The 20,926-nt window shown below is 33.7% G+C and overlaps 1 protein-coding gene across 7 annotated transcripts in view; it reads right to left on the reverse strand.

Annotated features, from left to right (window-relative positions):
* Positions 1 to 20,926, reverse strand: part of XRN1 (5'-3' exoribonuclease 1) — a 40,632-nt gene that overhangs the window by 13,340 nt on the left and 6,366 nt on the right. For 6 of the 7 annotated variants that reach the window (XR_011811320.1, XR_005267733.2, XR_005267734.2 and 3 more), the window contains exons 7-32: positions 20,139 to 20,226; positions 19,869 to 20,037; positions 19,315 to 19,382; positions 18,321 to 18,455; positions 17,362 to 17,422; positions 16,492 to 16,597; positions 16,092 to 16,181; positions 15,789 to 15,945; positions 15,323 to 15,442; positions 14,087 to 14,256; positions 13,108 to 13,228; positions 12,913 to 13,011; positions 11,081 to 11,184; positions 10,438 to 10,569; positions 9,544 to 9,706; positions 8,971 to 9,084; positions 8,426 to 8,524; positions 8,149 to 8,264; positions 6,860 to 7,006; positions 6,414 to 6,503; positions 5,330 to 5,465; positions 4,521 to 4,577; positions 3,657 to 3,789; positions 2,606 to 2,675; positions 1,206 to 1,431; positions 470 to 571 (exon numbers count right to left, since the gene is read on the reverse strand). Coding sequence is in view for 4 of the 7 variants with exons in the window: in XM_038183456.2 (XP_038039384.1) it covers positions 470 to 571; positions 1,206 to 1,431; positions 2,606 to 2,675; positions 3,657 to 3,789; positions 4,521 to 4,577; positions 5,330 to 5,465; positions 6,414 to 6,503; positions 6,860 to 7,006; positions 8,149 to 8,264; positions 8,426 to 8,524; positions 8,971 to 9,084; positions 9,544 to 9,706; positions 10,438 to 10,569; positions 11,081 to 11,184; positions 12,913 to 13,011; positions 13,108 to 13,228; positions 14,087 to 14,256; positions 15,323 to 15,442; positions 15,789 to 15,945; positions 16,092 to 16,181; positions 16,492 to 16,597; positions 17,362 to 17,422; positions 18,321 to 18,455; positions 19,315 to 19,382; positions 19,869 to 20,037; positions 20,139 to 20,226 (3,073 nt within the window). In the remaining 3 variants the exon portion in view is untranslated. The remainder of the gene's footprint in view (positions 1 to 469; positions 572 to 1,205; positions 1,432 to 2,605; positions 2,676 to 3,656; positions 3,790 to 4,520; positions 4,578 to 5,329; positions 5,466 to 6,413; positions 6,504 to 6,859; positions 7,007 to 8,148; positions 8,265 to 8,425; positions 8,525 to 8,970; positions 9,085 to 9,543; positions 9,707 to 10,437; positions 10,570 to 11,080; positions 11,185 to 12,912; positions 13,012 to 13,107; positions 13,229 to 14,086; positions 14,257 to 15,322; positions 15,443 to 15,788; positions 15,946 to 16,091; positions 16,182 to 16,491; positions 16,598 to 17,361; positions 17,423 to 18,320; positions 18,456 to 19,314; positions 19,383 to 19,868; positions 20,038 to 20,138; positions 20,227 to 20,926) is intronic. The other variant, XM_072042397.1, reaches the window with a different exon arrangement.

Raw genomic sequence — 20,926 nt, forward strand, 5'->3', positions numbered from 1 at the left:
CAATGAATCACCCTTCACTTGTAATGAGCTTAGTTTTTGAGATGTCGTTTGTTCACTTACAATTTTCAGAAGTTATTAACATAGAAAAGAGTACCGACTACAACTGAACTCAGATGATAATTCAAAATGATTTCAAAAGCATGCTCATACACTGCCAATATTCTTTAATTTTATAATTACTGACTTAGTTTGGAAGGTCTTATTAGGCACAATTGCTTCATAACATTAGAAGTATGTTACTACAGAACTGACAGCTAGCTATATAAACAATAGTTCTTTAGAAAATCTAGGATGTCAATGAGATAACACAGGATTTTACACTCAATTCACCAACTGAGAGAAGTTCCACCCCAGTCTGCATCCGGATTAAAACAGCATGATTTTCTTAAATAAGGTATCTGTAAATCATGAAAAAATGATACCCACTGTAAATAGTGGGCCAAAATACTAAATGAATCAAGACACTCACTTTGTTTTTCTGATTGCCACTCAAAAATGATCCTTTGTGGGGTGAGTTGGAGGTACCCTGATTTTCAGCCCTGAGATTGTAATGCTGTCTTCCATTCAGTTGCTAAATCAGTGAGAGAAAAAGCAAACATACACAAGCCTAAATTTTCTTTTGTACAGTACTCTTTCTTCTATAGATTTAGAAAATATGACACAATCTTTTTTCACCACATATAGCAATGTAAATGTTACTCATTACATTTTTTATTTTTTATTTTTTTAAAGAAGTCACTGGTTAGAGGCTGAAAATTAACTAACCTGAGGAGAACCCCAATTCACCTGTCATTTTTCCTGCTATATTCTATTTCCAAGTAAATCAAAACTAGTAAGAAAATCATGCCTTGTCTTTCTGAGCACAGATACAAGCATAGCCTACAGGAAACATCACTTGGAACAGAGCATTAAGGAAATAATACCATCTCTGCTAAACCCATCTATTTGTTGACACCACTGCCATGTCACTGCTATAAATATTTGTCTTCGGGAAATCTTACTGGAGCTATTCAAATAAAGCAAAATAACTGCATATAAGGAACTTTTAGTCTTTTTCATTATTAGATTAAATCGTTTCTTCAATATAAAAGTTATCCTACTCCTAATAAAACCAAAATTTAGAAAGTACCACTAAGGATAACAACCACAGTTGTAATTCAGCTTCTACAGAAAAACATTTCAGTACAGATAAAGTTAAATCTTACTTGAGTAGGAACAAAAAGGGAGCGAGGAGAATGGTTGAGGCCTCCCAGATGCACTTTTTGTGAGCATACAGACGACAGATCAGATGCATATGAGTTGTAGTTATTTGCGGCTGGCTGAGGTTTAACTATGGCTGTCAGTTTTTGATTTCCCATTTCTGACCGACTACCATGAGACAGGTTAATTAAGGCACTTGATGGCAGACGATAACCTCTGGCGGGTGAGCACCTGAAAAAACGCAAATTTAACAGTTGCTTCATGTAGTCGAATTGGTGGCATTTCAGTACATCTGATTTAATAATACTGTTGCCTTTTCCATGCCAAAAGACAATGATTTATGTTTGAACAGCAGAGGTTGAAAACCATATCCAATACTGAAATCTAGTGCCATTACACACAGCATTAATCCCATTGTGTTCCTCTTTGGCCTCCAGCTTTCAAAACTGCAAGACAACAATAATTATTCCTACTGTTTGAGTTTATACCGCACCTTTCAGTGCTGGACTCAAAGAAATTTTGAAGATAAAAGTGAATTGTTATAGCATAATTCTGTAGTAAGTATTTCTGTTAAAAAAAAAAAAAAAAAAAAAAAACACAAAATAATATTTTCTTTTCTAAGGTGAAAACTGAAGACACTGGAAGAATTACAAATTGAAGTTAAGTATCATTTAGACAGTTTTGTATCTTCCTTCACAATTCTAAATAGTGAAGAGAATCTGTGTTACAGGACATGCCCTTGAAATGAATAGGATTGTATTATGCTTGCTAAACAGAGGAAATAAACAAGATTCTCTTCTTACCCGTCTTTAAAAAAGTTGACCTATCTAAAAACAACAGTACAATAAAGCCTACTAGATAAACTAATGCCCTTAGAAGCTCACCTGTTTACTTAAATACAGACAAGTTATCACACACTAAAACAAACACATTAACCATGCCTCCATCTCCTGAGGAATAGTCAAAGTTTTTAACATCGGTTAGTTAAATGTTTAAGTACCATTTATTAGTAGTCCAGAATTCCTCTTTCAGAGGAACAGATTACCATGTCTGCTTGCTCTTTTAAAAAATCCGTCTGTTAGACATACTAATAACCTGTTTTACATGTGTTTTAGAAAGATATTTCAATCTAGTGCTGTAGTCTGTTGGCTCAGATTTGCCTTCTAAAAGGTAGTTGCTTCAAACTACGCAAAAAAGCATTTTCAAAATGTACCTCATAAATATTATCCCCACTCAAAGAGAAAAAGAAGCACAAAAGGAAAAAACAACTGATGAATACCACCAAGAAACAAAGTTTTTTTTTTAAAAAAAAGGCATCTAAAAACACTCAACCAAACCACAGGCCAACAATTTCATGTCATTTATACCAGAAGCATGAAATAACTATAAAAACCCCAACACAAACCTTATAGTTAGGCCTCCCAGGAATTCTTCATCAAACAAAACTTCGAAGAGAACATCTGTTTCTCTACTAGCTATAGAAAATGAAGTAAAATGTCATCCTATTTGTGACAGTAGCTGTTTTAATCTAAAATACATAATTATGTGTATTGGTTTTGCAATAAACAATGAAAAGAAACTTATTAGCTACTAAAGAAATTACTATTCCTTGATTTAGGAACTTTATTAACAGCAATTCAGAAATGCTTCCCAAGTCATGTATAGCTGTCCTTTTAAGTACACTCTGATCAGAAATACACCATGCATAATCACCTACCAAAATGCATAAACAATACTGCCCTTTAAAGCAGTATGTCACTGTTGTCAAAAACTGCCAGAAAAAAAGATGAAAGCCATCTCTACATTCAGGCAATCAGAAAGTGACTGCTTCAACATTACCTTCACTGATTATTTCTCACATAAGGATAGGTTAATACCATAGGGACAATTTCTATTACTAGATCTCAAACTTTTACATCTGGCATGCTTAGACATCTGTTTGTTTACCTGAAATAGACTTATGGACAGTCTTCTTGTCAAGGAAGACATAAATCCTTGCCATTTAAGAGAATTCGAATATCACAGAAAAAAATCCAAATTCAAAATAAAGAGACAAATAGTATTTCATAGAATTTTACATTCAATGTGATGTTTCTTTTTTTTCCCCCCTACTTTTCTTTATTGTGTCCGTATCTTCTCTTAATTTAGTTCTTTATGCAGCCTGTGCTCTTTCACATTGATCTCTATTCCTCCTTCACGTTAAGAATGGACAAAGGGTAAGTTATTTCGTATTCAAAGTACAGCTGGCTAATGCATGAAATTGAAACAGACTATCTGTAGATTTATTTCACAACAGTAAATATATCACCAGTAGCTTCACGTTGCATATGCTTTACAGGTGAGAAATATTTGTGTACACAACCATTACACAAAAACACTTTTTCTGAAGACTGGTTTCATATCACTAGCTTAGCTATAATAGAGCTGTAATGCCGCAATTATGAAGAAAATATTACCTCCTTTAATTCCTATAATGGTACCTCGAAGACCAACAGGAACAGAAAAGTTCTCTCTCACATTGACAACACGATCAAACAGCTTATACTCCGCATCTCTGTCTGGAACAACCCCATTCTGTTGTTCTAAAGGCTGACAAGAATCAAAAGACTACATTAATATTTGTGAAAAAAAAAAAAAAAGGGATACAATCAAAATACATTTAAATTGTATCTGAAACCCACTATAAAACAATCTTTCTGGAAAAAAAAAAAAAAAAAGATGAACATAGAATCCTTTCTCCCCAGACACCCAAATCAAAACAAGTCTCTTTTTTCTTGCAACTCTCACTCACAGCTTCTGCCTGAGAAACAGCATCATTGTGCATGATCCAATACAGACAAAGGGGATCGGTTCAGACAAACTAAAACCATCAAGTGTAACCTGCCTGTATCAGTAACATGGGTGGGTATCTGAGAAATATGATGCAGATGAGCAGCTGGTCATATGTCAACAACTGAACAAAAAGGAAAACAGGGAAGAGGAGATAAATGAAAAGTACATTCCATTTTGCCTTCATTATACAGCCAATGAGAACTGCAGGAGCATGGAAGTCTGAACGTTGAGAAGAACTGAACATCAATATAATGCGTGAATGAATTTGTAGTTAGCAGATATTCTCTCCCTTCAGAGAGACTAACACTTTCAAATTGATTTTTAGAAGGCACCAGGAAACATTTTTTCCCATATTAATACTAACCTAAAATTCTGCCTTCTCAAAATTGAAAATGTGTAAAATAGATACGATCTGGGCAACGTAAACCAAAAAAAAAAAAGAACAATAACAAAACCAACAAAATCCCACAACTTTTCATGTCACTTACTCTGTATAGCAAATGGGGTTTCACAGTTACTCGCACTTTCTTGTTGCTCTTTCTTTGCTAAAGGAGAGAAACAAAGTCATTAAAAATTAGTGTAGGAACCAGCACTAAATTTCAGGTGCAACAAATCACTTGAAGACATAATGTAGAATTATTTTGTTTCTTTTACACCATGAGAACTCATTATACTTCATGAAATGTAACTAAAAAGTTGACTAAATCCAGTTTTTAAAACATGACCGATTTCTTACTGAAAGAGCTTGTATTGTCCAACTAATTCCAAAATTCAAATAAATTTTATCAGTCTTTGCAAGTAGTTTCAAGGAAATCACTCCATCATTTCATGTGGCTTTGCCTTCAACTTTGGCTTTAGTAACTCCTCTCTTTGTCCCTTCTTTGCTCTGTGGCCTGGAGAAAATAACTTTCTAATTTTCCTCATTAAACAAATTTTCGCAGAAGAGAAACTGCAAGGGAAGAAGAGCTACAATTGCACTTGGAAACAGCACTACAGAAGTTCAGAACATATACTGATGACTGTTCCTTTCTGAAATCACCAAAAAGAGTTCAACGTGTAGAGTTGCTGCTGAATCACCTCAAAAACAGTGAGTCGATTAAAAAAAAAGTCCAATAATGAGATGAATCAATAACTGAATTCCAGTTACACTTTACATTGCAAATTCATCTTACCTTCCTTTTCTTTGGAATGATAACTGATCTTCCATGGTCTTATTCTAATGTAAGAACATGGAAAATAACGAGCAGCTACTTTTTGGTTCCCCATTGCTCACAGTGACATCAAGACATGTTCATACCTTGCATTTCTCTATTTCTTCTTCAATTTTCTCAACAATGGCTGCATCCAAAATTTGCAAGTCACAAGATGAGCGAGATAACGCAGAGACAGGATGTGCCTTTAACCAGGCAACAATTTCTTGAACTTTCTCAGCCCTACACAAAAGAGGACACAAATTACAACTATATAAATTAAACATTTTTATCAGGTTTCCAGTCAAGTATTATGACACAGGCATAATGCTTGTATACATTCAAAAATTAATGATCTAAGAGTGCTCTATGACTTCACAGAAGGGGTCAAAAAAACAAATTATCTGAATTATGCTGTACTGTTTCAAAAACTATAACCTCAAGCTCTGTCTCAGCCAAAAAAAAAAATAATCATGAAAAACAGAAATTATTTTAAAATATTCAGTAAGTTATGTTTTCATCCAACCATGTTCAGCTGTGATCTAAATTTCCAAGACCGACTATTTCTCACAGTATAGTAAAAAGGAACTTCAGAGCATGCCTCTACTGTAAAACGGAGCACAAACCTGAAGTTCTTATAAAAGAAGAGTCCCATGATGACATACACACCTGATACTGGCTTACCCACTTAGACCCATGAACAGGGTATACTATGCAACAGAAGTTTCTTTTACGTTACTACATTGTATCTAGACCCAAGGTTGCTTCCTGTCTCCCATGAAACTGACTGAATGTATACTAAAATGTGCAAATTACTCAGAATTCTGCAGGTGTTATTTTTCAGATTCAAAGTGATCTTAAACACTTAAAATAATTACGTTTTCTCCAAAAACGATCTTTGGGTGGCTGTCAATATTTTGGAATAATGCATACTGAGGGTTACTTTAAACACAAGCATTATGAAGTAGCCACTGAAAATTCAATTACTCATTTATTGGAGTTGACATAGGAGTCTAACAGACTTAGACTTCACAACTGAAATGTACAGCATTCTGATAATTTTTTCACTGATCACTTAACAATCCTACTGCTCAAGGAACAGCATGGTTTCAGGTACTTAGCTGCCATCATGAATTTCGGTGCTGTCATCCTTACTGCTTATTCTAGAAGAAAAAAGGAGAGAGTGCTTACCCATTCTCATCCTCACCAGGCCAAATGTCATCTTCATAGAATATATCTTCCTGGCTATTCTTGGCTATATAATTAAACAACTCAGGAACTCTACAGAGCGAATAAAAGAGAAAAAGATTTTGTTTCATACCACGTAGATACACAAAAAAACTTTAACAAAACAAACTTCGATGGGCATCAAAATTTCTGGAGCCCATGCGGATTTTTTTTCTTCCACTTAAACTAATGCCTTACTGTTTACTTGTCAAATGTGAGCTGCTGACAAAATTCCAAAATATGCTTCACTTTGGAAGGAAAGACTAGTAGAAGAATATTGGAAGAAGAGAAATTTTATCAAGCCATCTCCAAAAGCAAGCTCATCATTTCTTAGAAGACTCAAATCTAGAGGACAAGCTCATGACTACGATGAACTTCAATAGTTTAGATGAACTTCAATATCTATCTACCTTTCTAAATACTCAGCAAGTAGTTGTTCTACTGCAGAAGAATACATCCATTCATTTCCGACTTTCTTAGTATAGCCAGGAACTTCTTCGTTTTTCTTATTAAACTTCAGGTTCAGCCCCACGTTTGCTTTGTGATCTCCATGAGGACTAGAAATAAGAAAAAGTTCATTAACTTGCAATAATGCACATGTTCACACACAACACATATATAAACCACATAAACATTAATCCTCATTCTTAAACCACGGAAGTTAAGTCCATTGTATAGTTTACATGTCAGCATTGCAACAACTGTGAATGTTACAGGGCAACAGCTGTGGTATGACAGCTGGCCACATGCATCCCCATTCCTTATTGCAGAAGGAATATTTAACCTTTCTCTCTTCACTGAGATCCCAATCTACTTGTCATTCACCATGACGTAGAACGATGTTTTTAAACATACACACATATTAGATCTCAAGTAGATGTTCAAATATCATATTTAGTAAGCTGTCCCAGGAAACCACAATTCAGAGAACTACAGAGTTTTCTTCCCTTATGGATTTTAATCAGCTTTAGTCTTAATTAACACAATTACTAAACGTAATCAAGTACAATTATTATTACTAGCAGTAATGATAAGTACAGTGAAATTAGATCCCAAGTCCACTTCTTATTCTCAGTGTGGGAAAAGGAATGTCTGTTTTTTTTTTAGCCTACATAGAATGATTCGCACCAAATCAAAACTCACTTTTCCAGCTGGTTGCTAAGGTTTTCAATACAGTGTTGTTGGTGGCTTGTTTCACAAGGCGTTTGTTAAAATGGACTTACTTTGAGGGCACTTTTAAAGAGTCCTATCTAAATAAATGCTTAACTGGAAAAAGTATTTTACCTTAATGATCTGATTAGAAATGATTTAATGCTTAATATAAAACATAAATAAATAATCACCATTTCCTTCAGTTTTTTCTGATGCAAAAAATACATTATTGTGAAAGTACCTAGAATCATGAACTCAGATATACAGCTACAATATAAAGCCAGGTGCCTGATTTCACGTACTGAGATTATCACCTCCTCTTTTAAAGAACATTCCTTAAAAACAAAGGCACAGAAGCTCTACATAATCAACGCAGATTTCTATTTTATATGGCCCAGAAGAGATCTATTCAGAACACGTTTTTCTCATGCACTGAGATGAATTTGAAACTATCTATATTGCAGAGGCTTCCCCACATTCTGGGATTCTTGTTTTCTTGTGCGATGACCCAATAAGGGTCATGTACAAGCTCTGTACATGAACTTACTTTTTCTTTGATCCTCTTCCAATAAAGATACTCCCTGTAAATCTGGAGACTAGATATCCACTTACTCCAAGACGGCTGGCCAAAATATATGCAGGATTGTATTTCACAGAGTATTTCTTTAAAACAAACAAACAAAAAATTGGCAATTCCTGAAGGATAAGGATTTACATACCAAGGGCAAATGAATAACATGGAAACATCTTTTAAAAATATTAACCAATGCAAAATACATTTAACATGGTATTTAAGCTTTTACTACAAAACCAGAAGTACTTACATGCTGATTCTGTATTAAAGGATCAAGCTGAGGTTCACAAGGAATATTGAAAACTACACGAATTCTACCTTCTGGGATCACATCACGTGAATCTTGAACCTTTGAGAGAAACACAATACATTAGAATTAAAAACAGCAGTCTTTGGATAATAGATCCTCAAGCGTATTTTATCAACAATTTTGCTGCAGTATGCAGAGATGCTTTAGGATCATCCTTCCTTGACCAACACTGCTTTGGCACAAAGGCAATCAAACAGCATTAAGTCAAAGGAATCCTTGACTGAAAGTGGTCCCAATTGGGACATCTATGTATTGAAATTTATCCCAAATAATTAAAAAAATAATCCTCCATTCTAGCTATGCTACCTTACATCTGTCACGCCAGCAACAGAGATAGGGAAAGCAGAAGAACCTCTACTTTGACTAAACCACCAGGGAATGTTCAATTTAAAACTTCAACTAGCAAAACAACCAGTACTGCCACACATCTTTGATTATTTTCAACTTGAAAGTAAAGAGATCCAGGAGGGAAAAGTTGAACTAACTTCTCCCATGCAGCCATAGTAAGGAGATCCCAGCATAAAGGCTGTGCTCCCAGGAGGAAACAAGTCATCCAAAGTTTTGATGTTTGAAAAACGAGAGTCAAAGGCTTTGATATCCTATATAAAAAAAGACAAAATGGATTAAATTAAATTTGTCATTCAGTTCCAGTAGAATCATTTAAAAGTTCATATAAATAGATGCTTATTCTTAAACACTTATGAAGTATTCTTTTCAAATACAAAATAATTCATTGAGGGCAAAGAAATTACTGATATATTACAAATGCTTGTACACAATCAACTGTGCTACCCTGTAGAGCACCACTACAGTACTTCATTCAAAACATCATCAGTTATGATAAAAAAACATGTTTTCCTACAGATCTCTACTTTGCAATAGGGCCCTAGATTTTGTGACAAAATACTTGCTTAAGCACATTATATTTTTTATATACTAAATGTCATTAATTTAAGATGCATATTTTTGTTCATTCTTTTATTTAAAAGGTGCATATGTTTTTCCCTCCACTCAATGAAGGAACTAAGTGCAAGAAGATATTGAAATTGTGTATTTACCTTGACAACAGTTTGGTAAACAAAAGGAAGAACTTGTTTTGACCACTGCTTCTCCAAATACACTTCACCATTTTGGTTTAGTTGGTATCTATTGCCAGTGAGTAACTGAGCATACACAACTATTGATGTTTCATGAATAATTATTCCTTTTCTTCTCTGGTAACTGAGCACAAAATAGAATATTTAGTTTGATTACAATAAACAGAACTTTGCCAAGGTAGTGGAATTAATTTTTTAAATAAAAATTTACTTATAGAAGTTACTTCTAACAAAGGGATTTTAATGTTTTATTTCCTGTTTTATAAATAAACACCCAGAACAGCTTTATCAATTGCTTACCCATCATTGCGCAGCCACCGCTGTGTAGCTAAATTTGTTAATTTAAACCCATTTTACCTTTACATTAGGTAAAAGGAAGGGTAAGGAGTAATTAGGGCAGTTACCTCAAATGATGGACAATGAAATGGCAAGCTACAGTAACTCAGGTGTATTCTGTTGGTCACCCACACTCTAGAAATGTGAGCTGTATTCAAATTTAACAATATTAAGCTATTGAAGTTGTACCTTGATACTATATGACTCCATTCTGTATGCTTCCTACAACTGCGGATTAAATTACCAAGACCAGAAGCGTCTGATACTCATTTATTGAAAATTCTTTTTTAACAGCATCTGATTTTAAACACCTAATGACTAACTCCACATACTCTGAAATTTCAACATATGCTTTGTTACTTTTTATTTTTTAATTTTGTTTTTCATTCCAGTGAACTCATTAACCTTTATTATCACAAATGCAGCAGCTCTTCTCTGCTACTTAGGACTATGATAAGGCAACAAAACATAACTAAGCGATAACATGCATGTTATGCTTTCATCTTCAAAGTTACTTACTGCTCTGAAAGACCTTGCACTTCTTTTAACCACATGCTTTGCTCCTTATCTCCAACATATGCCACTTTAGTTGGGGGCACTGCATTTCCCATGTAGAGCTTCTGTGTTCCGTGTGGTTCTTCCAAGTAGAACCTTGAGAATATTATGACAGATATGAATTTAACCAAATGAGACAAATCTGGACATAACCAACCATGAGCAAAACTTAAAATAGTTAGAAATTATTTTTTAAGGATGTGGAAAACTTGTATTTTTATCTACCCACCCACAACAGTTCTCACAGTGTAATTTTAGATGAAATACCAGTGCATGTACTGAAAGGAAGATTACACAGAAATGTTCTCTTCTACTTTATTCCATTTGGATTTCTGTGTGTGCTTTTTTTCCCCAAAGTTAAGAATGAGCTCTCACAGACTTCTAAATCTAGAGTGAAATATTGAAGGACTAGACTTCTATGCTGATAACCAAAACTCAGAATGATGCTAAACAAAGATTCTTCCATCAAGCAGCCTTGGATACATCTGGACTAAATTGCTGTTAGTAAGCATTACAACAAAACCAAAACTTTTTTATACAGCCTAATGAACCTGATCAGAAAGAAATGATAAAGAAGGCATTTAATTACCCATGAAACATTACTTACTTGGTTTCTCCATCTGACACAGCAACAACTCTGGCTTCTTCCAGGTGTGGCCAGTTAACAAAAACAAGCTTTCCAAGTATCAAACTGGCAACATTTTCCACTGTCTGAAAAAAACAGAAGTTAGCATTTTTACTCTCTTTTAACAAACTCAAAATTATTTTAAGAAAAAAAAATCGATTGTTTTTCAATAAAAATCAGTAAAGAACATTTTTTTCTTGCGAAGAGACTAATTTTAGCTTACTAATTTTATTTTGATACTACATATAATCAGATTAGAAATGATGAAGAGAACAACATTATATATTTTAGGAAGAGTATCACATTCCAAGCGTGTCTGCTTACAACTAGTATATGTTAGTTATAAGACTGGGGTCAACTTCCATTTCTAGTAAATGCTTCCTTTTTTTGTGTGTGTGTGTATGGTAGATCATTTAGAACAATTTGCATCTCTGGGACATAATAATCAAACTGAAAATTTGAGATTAGTACAATAGCTTGTACTACAGATTTTATTTCTGTATCTCCTGGAAACAAAGTAACAGCACTTATGTCCAGGACTTTCCTAGCATTTGTAATTTTAGTCTCATATTATATTCTCTTTATCCAATTAGTTTCAGCTGTCTTTTAAACCACTATTTTTGCTTATTTAACTCTTTGCCACCTATCACTCTTCTGTCTCTACCATAAACACTCACTTTGTTTGTTTTCCTTTTCTCTTTTTTTCTTCTTTTTAATCAATTTATTTAAGTCTTTGAAACTTTTTTCTTCTGTTTATTTTCCTAGATTTGTCTTTTGCTACCTGGTATTTTTGATTATCAATTAATGTCCTGGAAAGAATTTTCAAAAAAATATTTTGCTTCTTAATGTCTCTGCATCAACTCTTTCTTGTATTTCCTTTATCAATCACTTTCATTTAAGTGGAAGGTGTAACTGCTATGTTGATGAAAAGATACTGATAAGAAGTGCCTGTATACTCCACAACACAACACAAGAGGCAGTGATCTGAAGAGCCTTCTTCCTTACCATTATACTATTTCCAACTATTAGTTTGTCATGAGCGAGTCTCACCAAGTCCTTACCTAACAGTATTGGACAACCAGAAATGCCAGAAACACTACTAAGATGCCAGACATTTAATAGTCTGAAGTTAGGACAAATTCAAATCTTTCAGCAGTTTCCCAGAATTCTAGACTGTTCCCTACACAAATTTAGTATTGTAATGCTAATGTATGTGTTGTTTTTTTTGTTTTTTTTTTTAAACTCTTGACTCCAACAGTCAACAAAAGCTTTTGCTGTGAACTAATACAGCTAATGTTTCCAGTGAAATGGAACAGATGTTTTCAAAAACATGCACTAAGAAAACTTCTACAAATGGACTAAACTTTGGGCTGGCAGCTAAGAACTCCAGAGCTCCTACTCCAGCAATTCATTCTATGGCCTTGAACATTCACCTGTATTTCACCTTCCCTTCTATTCATTGAATTTCAAGAACTTAAAGCTCATTTTGAGATCAAAGCTTTACTAGATAAAGTTCAGAAAAAATAATCTGAAGACATTCTTTTAAATTAACTATCCAATTCAATATATTCAACTACTCTTTAATACTGACTAGATTTTGGAAGTTCTGGAATTACTCTAAATGTTTTTCTCTTTTAGTACACTATTGAGAAGATATGAATAACTAGCATTTCAAATTTGACTATTTATCAAATTCAGACTCTTCATGACAAAGTTTTACGTTGATTGTTGGTTGCTTTTTTTGGGGGGGCGGGGGAGGGGCAAAGGGTAATTTTCTTGTTTGTTAGTTGTTTTTAAAGGAGGCAAATACTTACTTGATCTTTTGAGTTTTCATCAGTTACAATTTCTAACATCATGTTTTCTCCATGGCTGCTTTGCTGAAACACCTGCACACCACTTTTTCTAAGACAGAACTGGGTAGAACAACACAGTACATAAAAATTCCTTGAAATGTTACGTAGTATTTTACAAAACAGAATTTAAAATGTCAGAAGACTGAAATCATTTACCTTATGTTTAATGTGCTTTAAAGTAGGAAATCCACAAAAATATAATGCACTCTTGTTGATTTTAGTTATTTGATTATGGGTAATTTCTACATGCCAAGCATCCAAAGGTATTGTTTTATACCTAAAAAACAAGTTGAACAACATTTGCTCATACAGCTATTTTAACTATAGAATCTCTCATTACTCACTCAAACCTTAGGAACACTAATTAACAAAATATTTGACTACCCTGTAAGGTGGTAATTAATTTAAACCTCTGGAAATCTATACAAGAGAACTATGAAACCCATGTTATTGCTGAGAAGATTCTACGTTAAGAAAAGACAAAACTTAACTTCAAGCCGTAATACATTGCAACCTTGCTATTTTAATTCACTGTCATTGTCAACTTCCAAACGAGTAATAGTTACATGTGGTAATAACATACATCTTTACAACTGTTCATTCTCCACCAAATAAAATCCCACAACAGGCATTCCTTTATTAATGTGTCTCAAGTTTGACTACAATAAAGGTTATATTTCCATTTAATCTTGAAATGTCAGACTGTGTTAAATAAAGCTAGCTACTTGAACTGAGAGGAAAATTAACACAACACTTGTGTTCAATACTCCACATTGGATCCAAATACTTACCATGGCTTACAAATGGTCTGAAATTATTGGGTTGATAGATCACCACTATCATATATTTGCACCAATTTTTCATCCTTTGTGTCTAGAGAATTAAGAATTCTCTAGAGAATTAAGAATTCTCTAGAGTGTTCTTGCTGACTTAGCACTGGTTCATCTGCTTTGCCAAGCAACTCTTGAAGACACACGACAACGACTCTTACCATGCTGTCCAGAACAAATAGGATCTAATGCAACAGTTTATATTGTCCACAGTAAGTATCTGCATATACAAGCTTTGTCTAAAACGCAAACAGAAGTGTTCTAACAACTTTTAATCTACACTAAAATAGTTATTCCAGAATTACCTGGTATGACACCTTTCAATTGCAGGAAATTTCTCTGGCCAAGGAGACATGTACTGGAACTCTGCATCTTTGTCATACCAGTACATTAAGCAGGCACTGTGAGTATTTCTGCGTTTCTCCTCTTCTTTTAGGTACTTATTACATGGTTCCATGGCCTGCAGCAGTCGTCTCTAAATTTAAGAGAAAATATGTGAAACTTGCAACAGAAATGAGCACAGGGAAGTCTTGCACTAGACAGGTGGATACCTGTGCTTTTCTGGTTAATACATTCACTAAGAGCAGCCTTCTCTTCCTTATATCCCAGGTGCAGGATAGAACTAGGAAAATTAGAGTGTAATAGCTTTGGAGAATAAAGATTACCTTTTTTGGAAACATACTCTGAGAATATTAGCCACTTCGAGAATATTAGCCACATTTTACCTTTTGGATTTAGCATTCAAAGAAATACTAGAAGGATTTTAGAAATTTTTTTTTTTCCTCCAAATTAACTATTAGAAAAGGTTCAAACAATTACAAGTTTTTCAAGAAAAAACCTGTCTTTCGTGAAGAGACTAACACCCATCAACTTTTCGCTGTGAACTACGAAAACAATTGAAAGACACACATCACTACCTGAATATATATCTATTCTGTATTTTAATTTTCATTCACTCTTTGATGTACTTAAATTTAGTCGGATAAGAATATGACAATAGGACTTGTTATGAGAGCAACATAAATACATTATATTGTTATCCTATAGGCAACAGGATAATCTAATTGTATTGCTGCCCTTTAACATTCTACTGCTCAATTTGTACTTAGTCTTCTGCCCACTACTGGTGCTCAGGTGAAGAGAATTTCTGTAAATGAGCTGTTTTATTTTTTGTGTGTATTTTTGTTACTTTTATTTTACTTACAGACACATTGTATTTTTGTATATATTTAGGAATACACATCTTTCTCAAGAAATTATGTATCTGACTACCTGATCAAAAAAACAAAAATAAGCTAAAAATCCCACATTCCTTATTTAAGACATCTACTACTTCAAGGTAACTTTGCTTGTGCTAACTTAATTTAATCTGATCTCCAGGCAGCAAATAATGTTTTCCCACGGTTAATTAATCAGGCATTAATTTAAACTTCCATCTAGCTGCACTTCTCCTAAACTTCTTAATTAATCTATAGATAGACTTGTTACAAAGCTCTCAGCAGACATTAAAAGAATTTACAGCATACATTAAAATAATTTACCTCATCAATAAAAGGGATTAATACCACAGCTTCCCATTCTTGCTGTTTTCCATTCAGGTCAGTTTTAAAGTCTGGTGGATAATATTCTATAATAGGAGAGTCTTGACTAATCATCAAATGCTATGAAAATACAATAGGAGAATCAAATGATGTAAGAGACAGTTTAGCACTATTTCTAGGAAGAGAGAGATGAAATCTGGTATTAAAATCAGCTCAAGGCTGTATAGGAGTTAAAAAATTATAATTTAACTGCCCTGGTCAAACTACTTAGCAAGTTCAACATTGTGTTTTATTTACTAACTTGAAAACATATAAGAATAGTAAGAAGTAAAAGTATGTAACTTTAGATTCAGAAGTAGAATATACCTAAGAGTACACGTAAAATATAAAGAAAAAAAGTTATTTCAAAATAAAACAGACAAAACCAGTAAATGATAGAAAAATATGACTTAATTCTAAATCCTACCTGGTAACATTTAGGTAATAGGTCTTTGCTAGCTGCTGGAAGTACAGCAAGAAGCTGTTCAAATGGCATGAAAGGTTTTCCCAGTTCAAATTTGATTTCGAGTTCACTGATGTTGCGAATATCTGACAGATAAGGTGCATAATGATATGGGTAATACCTGCAGGGAGAAAAAATAATCTTGAATTAATTATACTACAGCAGTGTACACAGATGAGAAATAAACAGAACTGTATGACGTTTCCTACAAATAAGGTGAACACTGTTCCATTCTGAAACAGTTTCTCATTTGACAATTTTTCTTACCAGCTCCATGACTGAACTCCATGGTAATAATAATGCAAAATCCATTGTATTGCCTGGACATAACATTCAGCTTGATCAGCCAGGAAGTCACTTAAAATAAAAAGATAAAAGGTAATTCTTAGCTTTACTCAGCATCTTATACATAGGAACGAAGACAGAGCACTTAGAGAACCTAGTAAGCACACAGTTTTCTAGATCCATTTAATACTAAGGGATTATTTTTTCCTCTCTAGTCCTGTAATACTTCTAACAGAAAACTTGACTTGTAGCCAGAAGCATCACCATGCCATGTGCTCTCTGCTTTCAACATGGATGTACGTTCTGTTTTATATTACACATATGCAAAGACCTGTCTTTTGTGTTAAAAAAAATAATATGAAAAAAAGAAGTAAACACTTACTCAGAAACTACTTCCACGCCCATTTTAGTCATGTAGTAAGTTCTCTTGTATTGCCTAAACTCTGTTTCAAACAGATCATCATCTTCTGGTTCATCTTCCAACACAGCTGAAAGAAGCCATGAAAAAATATGGATTAAGATTCCATAACGTCTCTATCATAACAAGGTTTCAAGACATTCAGTTTTGATTTAATGCTTGAACTCTATTCCTCAATTCACAGTTATGTATGCTTGTTCCTTCCTTGCACAGAAAGCAACACAGAGCAGTCAAACAAAGTTTTCAGCTGGAGTTTTTTTTTTCTTTAGAAGATTGGCAATATATTTCATAGCCCAATTATATAATAACTGAGCAGAAATATAAACCATTTGAAAATAATTTCAGAAAAAAAATGTTTTTCCCCACAGATTAAAATTTATAGATTTTGGACAAGAAATTCCAAAGCAGGACCCAAAGGCCTTTATTTTGAGTAAGTGTAGTGAGTTTAAAAACACAATTAATGCAACAACAAAAAAATCCAGAGCTGTACAAAAAACAAACACCACTAAAACAATGAATCTGTTTATTTTTTCCTGATCTCTATAACAAATTACCTAGGCATATGGTTACCAAAAACATACTGTTACTGAAGACTTGCTCATTCATATTTCATCATGGAAATCCTGGTCAGGTATGAAGCATTTCAAAAGCTTTAGCCCTGCTCTCTCACCACAAGCCAGTTATATGCATTTCTATTTCCCAATAGCTGATTACACAACTCTTTTATTTAAAGAAATTTCTGGAATGAAGTTCTTACAGATTTTCCAAATTTATACTCAAATTAACATTTTGTTGTTGTTGTTATATGCAAATGAAAAAATAATTTGCACTTACTTCTAGAGGTCACAACTTCATTTTTTTCTAATGCAGCCAAACATAGAGAATTTTCCTGAGCCTATTAAAGTAATATTCGAGATTAAGTAAAAATACAGGCTAATACACACATACCTCATCTATAACCACATGCCTGCAACTCAAACGGCTAAAATAAATATGAATAAATATTATTATTATTATTAGGTATAGAATCACTGTATTTCCTTCCCTTGTAATTGCCTGGGGAAAAGGATTTTATCCATACACATCAAACAACGACACAGCCTCAGACAATATCTCAATCATCTTTAGACAAAAAATATTTGAATGCTTGTTTGTGTACCAAAATGTAAATATTTCCAAAACTCTCTAATACAAATATTTTGCCTACATCATATATTTTACTATGGCACAACTATGCAATCAAATTTTTAGCAACTTTAAAACAGTTCAAATTACTTTTGAGGGAAATAAGTACAGAAGAAATTGTGTTTGAGAGACTCAAAAAAAAACAAGTACAGATTTTTCTCTGTCTACAGCACTCTTAAAGGTTTCACTAAGTGAAATCATTGAATTGGCCCTCTTCCCCTGTACCTGAGATATCGTTGCCATTCAAAGGATCAGTCAAGACGACTAGCTAACACTATACAGCTGCTCCAAACTTCTGTGGCAAATAAGAAAACAACCACAAATAAAGCATTCCTTCTTAAAGGAATAGTTAAAATCTTGCTCTTACAAATCACAAACTACACTAAGAATGGGATAACGATATACCGTGACAGGCATAATTTGAAGAAATTTCCTGCTGCTACTGCTACACTCTGCTGAAGGTATATACTGAAAGATAGCCAAAAAAGCTCAAAAGTGGAGTTTATTCCATTTAATGTATGTGCAATTTAAATTGCTATGGCTAGCAAACTACTGATTTACAAAAAATATCATTTTTATTTCCAAAATAGTGTATGTAGAACACTAACCTTCTGTTTCTTCTGTTTATTGTTTCTGGCTTCTTCTGCTGCAATACCAGCTGCCTCATTGAGGTATTTATTGCCTACTTTACTTTCAAACCATTTTAGGTCTACGAAGACTTCACTAAAGTGTTCACGATCAAACTGCCAAGAAAGATTCAAGTTTAGAAATATCAGAGGGATGGAAAATGTAGAGTAGGGTAGCAATAGATTACAAAAAAGATGTAGATAACTGCCAAACTTCATAATCAGCCCTACAAGTAATAGAGGTATATATGGTCTGGGTAGTACCATCTCATACAACATACCCAACACTTTTATAGTTCTACCTGAGAAACTGAAGACAGGGCTGAAGCAGGAACAGCAGATGAACCTCCTCCTTTAAAGCCCTTCAAAAGGTTTTAACATTTCCATTTCTAGAGGCCCTATGCATTTTTTAATCTCTAGGATGGATTAATGCAGTGGCACATAATAGGACATCTTCCTGAATGTCAGTTTGTTAATGAAGAATGTGGATGCCTGCCTCAGACATACTAACACTTCATTGCTCTTTATGAGTAATGTTAATAACAAAACTTGAAAAAAAAAAAAAAATACTGCTTTCCAAGGTCTTTGGACATGCCTTATGCCACAAAAGCCAAAAAAGTTAAAGTTCTGACCAGCAAGGAAGCAAAGCTGGCAACACACTTTGCCCAGTGTTGTCATTCGTTCAACAATAATTGAGAACTATAATGCTACTGGTGAACCCTCATTTGACCCGAAGTGCTCAAAGATGCTAGCTATAAAGCATAAACCCAATTATTCAAGCTTTCTCCTTTCAAGTTATGGTAAGATCAAACATCTAATTGGATCCCATGATAAAACACCTTATGACACCACTTGTAAAACAGAAGTTATTAAGCAGTTCATTAAGACATCAGCATAATGCATTTTAGGGCACTATATGGAATTCATATGTAACAGACTGAACCATTCTACGAAGCATAATTATGAAGGTACTTACATCTGACAATCTCATGAGATACTTCTCAAAGCGTTTTAAATTCAGATGCCCATTTTCATTTATGTAACCTATTGGGAAAAAAAGAGTGTTTTTTTAAGTTAACAATTTGAAAATTACAACCCAAATGTTGCATAGACAATAAATATAGTTTTTTAAACTATACTCAAATCTAACTACTACTGACAGTGATGTGTTCTATGGCAAGCCTACAGATTTATCATCTCTTAGAGGTCCTATAAAAAGTGGTATGAGATAACAGAGCTAAATTCAGTGATATTTTTGTTCTTTCCCATTTCTTATACTGGTTCTGTTTCATATTACTAAAAAGCCTGCAGTGAAGAGCTGTACTTTCAAATATAAAAACACTCATGGAGACAAGTGAAGTCTAAATAAGAAAAATAAATTGACCAGATTCAGTAAGGATTATCAACCACTATTGCTCAACTGGTAGGACAGCACATAAGTTTAACTCAACCTTTTGCTCTTACTCTGCCCTATAGCTCTCCATTTCTTCAGACTTTAAAAATCAAACAAAAATCCCCAGAACTCCTTACCTCCCAGTTCTGGCAAGATAGCCATGTATGTTCTATAAAGTAGCGGCAGTGCATCATGATTAATGTGTAAATGAGGTAGATGAGGAATAAAATCATTGCCTACAAGGAAACCCATCAAGATCCAATCATCTATTATCTTTTCAATATCATATTCAAATGGAATCTTATCCTAAAAAAAAAAAAAAAAAAAAAGTAACATTTTTATTATCAAGTTTTCATATAACCTTGCAGGATTTTTTTTCCTCCAATGACAGTTCCATTGGAACTTACTTTTACTGGTGAAAATTCATAATCAATATATTCTCTCATCAGTGATAAGTGCAGTAAATGAAATGTGGTTTCCTCTGGTGCACATGCTCTGTAAATTATTCAAAACATTGTCAGTTATTTATAAACACAGTTACAACATGAATATTTAAGAAGCTTACCTAAAGTTTATCTTAAACTTATCCAAGTTTATCTAAAAATAAGTAATCTGAGGATTATAACTTTGCAGGATCAAGTATATAAACATTTGTTTACCTCTATTTTAAAATTAAACTGTTTTGAGTCAACCTATTCCACGTTGCATTAAATACCTCTTAGGCAATTTGTTGTCCAAAGAGAGGGACAACCTAACCTTACTTTGCACCAAAACCAATGTACTTCTTAAGATATTGTAGGACTAGACCGAATACATGGAGTATGCAGATTCATGTCTAAACCGGCTGGGTTATGTACTCAGTCATTTGAAATACTTCTTTAAGAAGAGAACACTGTGAAAACATGTTCCAAATGCATTATCTATTAGTGCCTTCAACACACGGTACTACTGCACACAGAGGAAGACAAATATAATATTCATATATGGTTTAAAGCAGACACCATGTATTCTTTTCTTGCCTTCTTTTTCTACCTTTATTAAACTAGTTTATATCTACTAAAGTTATGCCAAAATCAGTTAATACATACATGAAGAAATTAATGAGCGAAGAAACTTTGATGTATTTTAAATTTGTAGAGGACTATTTCACCTTGTAGATATTATAACTAGCTCGAACACCTCCAATGGCAAGCCA

This window comes from Anas platyrhynchos, chromosome 9 (genome assembly GCF_047663525.1).
Source record: "Anas platyrhynchos isolate ZD024472 breed Pekin duck chromosome 9, IASCAAS_PekinDuck_T2T, whole genome shotgun sequence".
NCBI lineage: Eukaryota > Metazoa > Chordata > Aves > Anseriformes > Anatidae > Anas > Anas platyrhynchos.